The sequence below is a fragment of the Microtus oregoni genome, unplaced genomic scaffold (assembly GCF_018167655.1).
Source record: "Microtus oregoni isolate MIOR12 unplaced genomic scaffold, Mior012 000001F_ref0000356, whole genome shotgun sequence".
Taxonomy (NCBI): Eukaryota; Metazoa; Chordata; class Mammalia; order Rodentia; family Cricetidae; genus Microtus; species Microtus oregoni.
In genome coordinates, this window is record NW_024543060.1 from 705,832 (window position 1) to 708,300 (window position 2,469).

The 2,469-nt window shown below is 50.8% G+C and overlaps 1 protein-coding gene across 1 annotated transcript; it reads right to left on the reverse strand.

Moving 5' to 3' along the window:
* Positions 1-363: 363 nt before the first annotated feature.
* LOC121458175 (ADP-ribosylation factor-like protein 11) lies at positions 364-1,649 on the reverse strand. Its single transcript, XM_041667303.1, has 2 exons — positions 1,584-1,649; positions 364-997 (listed from the first exon to the last, which is right to left on the reverse strand). The coding sequence occupies exon 2, from the start codon at positions 937-939 to the stop codon at positions 364-366; it is 576 nt and encodes a 191-aa protein (XP_041523237.1). The 5' UTR covers positions 940-997; positions 1,584-1,649.
* Positions 1,650-2,469: the final 820 nt, after the last annotated feature.

Below are 2,469 nucleotides of genomic sequence, written 5' to 3' on the forward strand. Positions count from 1 at the left end.
TTTTGAAACCTCTTTTCATTTGTGAGCTTGGTTCTCAGGTATTGTCACCAACTGTCACCTTCGCACTTGGTACTGAGCTGTTACCTGAGGCATTTTGAGGTTTTTTATGTTCCCACTGGCTATGATTATTCAAAAAAAAGCACCGGTTGATTTTCAGTATAGTGCTGATAGGAGTAAGTCCTGAGAAGAAAACATCCCGCCCAGGAGTAGAAGGATTTCGCGTGTAGTAAACTGAGCTGTAGTTTCTCAAGGATCACTTGGCCTTTCCTGCTCATAGAAGCAAGGATAAACTGTTCCCCCTGCTCAGGGGTTCTGGCTGGCCCTGACCCCTGTCCTGCTCCAGCAGTCCCAGGCTAAGACATTTCAGCAGGATCTCAGCAAGTGCCGCAGGCTCTGCAGGGCTTCCTGTAGCCCCTGGCCCGTGAGAGCACTGCAGGCCCGGAGCTCCCAGCAATGGTCTTGAAACCTTTCCAGGCCTAGCCTGTTTCTGATTTCAAGCAATGGAAGAGCATCAGGCGCCTCCTGCTTGTTGGCCAGTACCAAGAAAGGGACGCCGGCCATGTTGGGGTCTTCCAGGACTTCCTGGAGCTCAGCCACTCCCTCAGGCAAGCGGGCTTCATCGGTGCTGTCTAGCACATACACAAGGATGTCAATGCCTTCCAGGTAGTCCTTCCAGGTAGCCTTGAGCTGCGGCTGTCCCCCGATGTCCCAGAGAATCAGTGACACACGTCCAGGAGATTCAAGGGGCTCCACATTGAAGCCCACAGTGGGTGAGGTCTCCACCAGAGGATTGCCTTTCAGTTTGTACAGGATCATGGTCTTGCCAGCAGAGTCGAGGCCCATCATTACCACCTGGGCTTCTGCCTTGTGACCTCTGGAATTCACAGAGCCCATGGTGGCCTCTAATAAATCCAACTGCAGAAAGCCTGGGGCGCGCATAGGCTATTCTGTCTTCCTGAAGAAAGGCGAACCCATGCAGACACGCTGAGCGTCTACCCTAGAACGAAAGAAGTCGTTTCAGGGAAGGCGTTCAGACCCAGGCCGGGCCTTTGAAAGGTCCAGGAAGTGAGGAAGTATGAGTCTCTGATCTCTGGCGCGGGTGAAGGACTGTCTGAAGATACAGAAATCAGGTGTCCTTCCTAGGTAGTTAGAGAGGAAGCTGCCGCCAGACCCTGGTCAGTGGAGGAGGCAGAAACTGTTTTCAGTTTGCACCGTCTGAGGCCTCTGGCCCTTCTGGGTTCCTCCCTAGACCCAGAAGAGGCAGCACACTGCATTCCAGACAGAGTAGAGAAGCCGGGTCACCGAGTGCTGACTTTTTGGAACTCCTCCCAGGCCCAGCACACTGGCCTCTCTAATTTCTATTGACAACCTCTGCTGATGCAGGCGGATTTGAGTCTGAGCCAGGACGTTTTCTACACCATCTAGAAGGTCTCTAGAAACCCTAGTCTTTAAAGCCTACGGACTGTCTACAGTTTAGGAAGAACTTGGGGGAGGGAAGAGGGAGAAGACAGCACTCCTAGGAGTCTGCATCAAGGGCCCTTTTTCACTCCTGCCACGGGCAGGAGAGCAGGCACCGGAGTTACCTCTGTGGTGAGCCTGGTCTGTGGCAGGTGTCCCTCCGCCAAGGCACTCCTCCGCCATCAAGCTGCTCTCTGCTGGTCGCCAGTCCCAAGAGTGAGGCCTGAAGGAAGTGTGGTAACTGTTGCAATTTGTCCCTCTTCTGCTTCCTCTCTCAAGTGGTTAGGGCGGACATCCTCCCATAGTGGGGATGTGCCTCAGAGACATGGTAGTTCTCCAGTGGTTGGTGGAGCCCAGACCAGCACCAGTTCTCATTTTTGGCAGCTGAGTCCCAAGGTCTGTGGGGGATTGCGCAAGCGCAAGCGTTGCTGCTTTCTGTGGCTCTTTGCCTTGACTCCTGTGACGGACCTCCGTGGGAATTCTGAACACAGGGGCACGTGCATCGGTACTTTTCTGGTGACTGGAGAGTCTTAGATTTGCAAAACGGTGAAGCTTGTAGCAATCAAAATGGAGTCACTTGTCAAGCCCTAACAAAAAAAGGAGGAAAAATGAATTAATGAATAATAAATAAGTAAATAAAGAAGGGGATCTCATGCATACATAACTGATAAGAATATTCATAAAAGATTAGAACCACAACCTTACACACACAAACACGCGCATGCACACACACACATGTGCACACACACATACACGCACACTCACATGCACACAATGGTTATACAAAGATGTCTGCCCAGCAACTGTTTTATCTTGGAATAGTAAAACTCTTTTGATTTTTCTTTGTAGCCTAAGTGGTTTCAAAATAGTTTTGTAATCCTCTTATATTGGGTGTGTGCATGTGTGCATGTGTGTGTGTGGAATACAAGTATGTATGTGTGGGTATATCCACACGCACAAACATGTGCAGGCATGTGGAGGTCATAGGTCAATGTCAGGCATCCTCTTCAG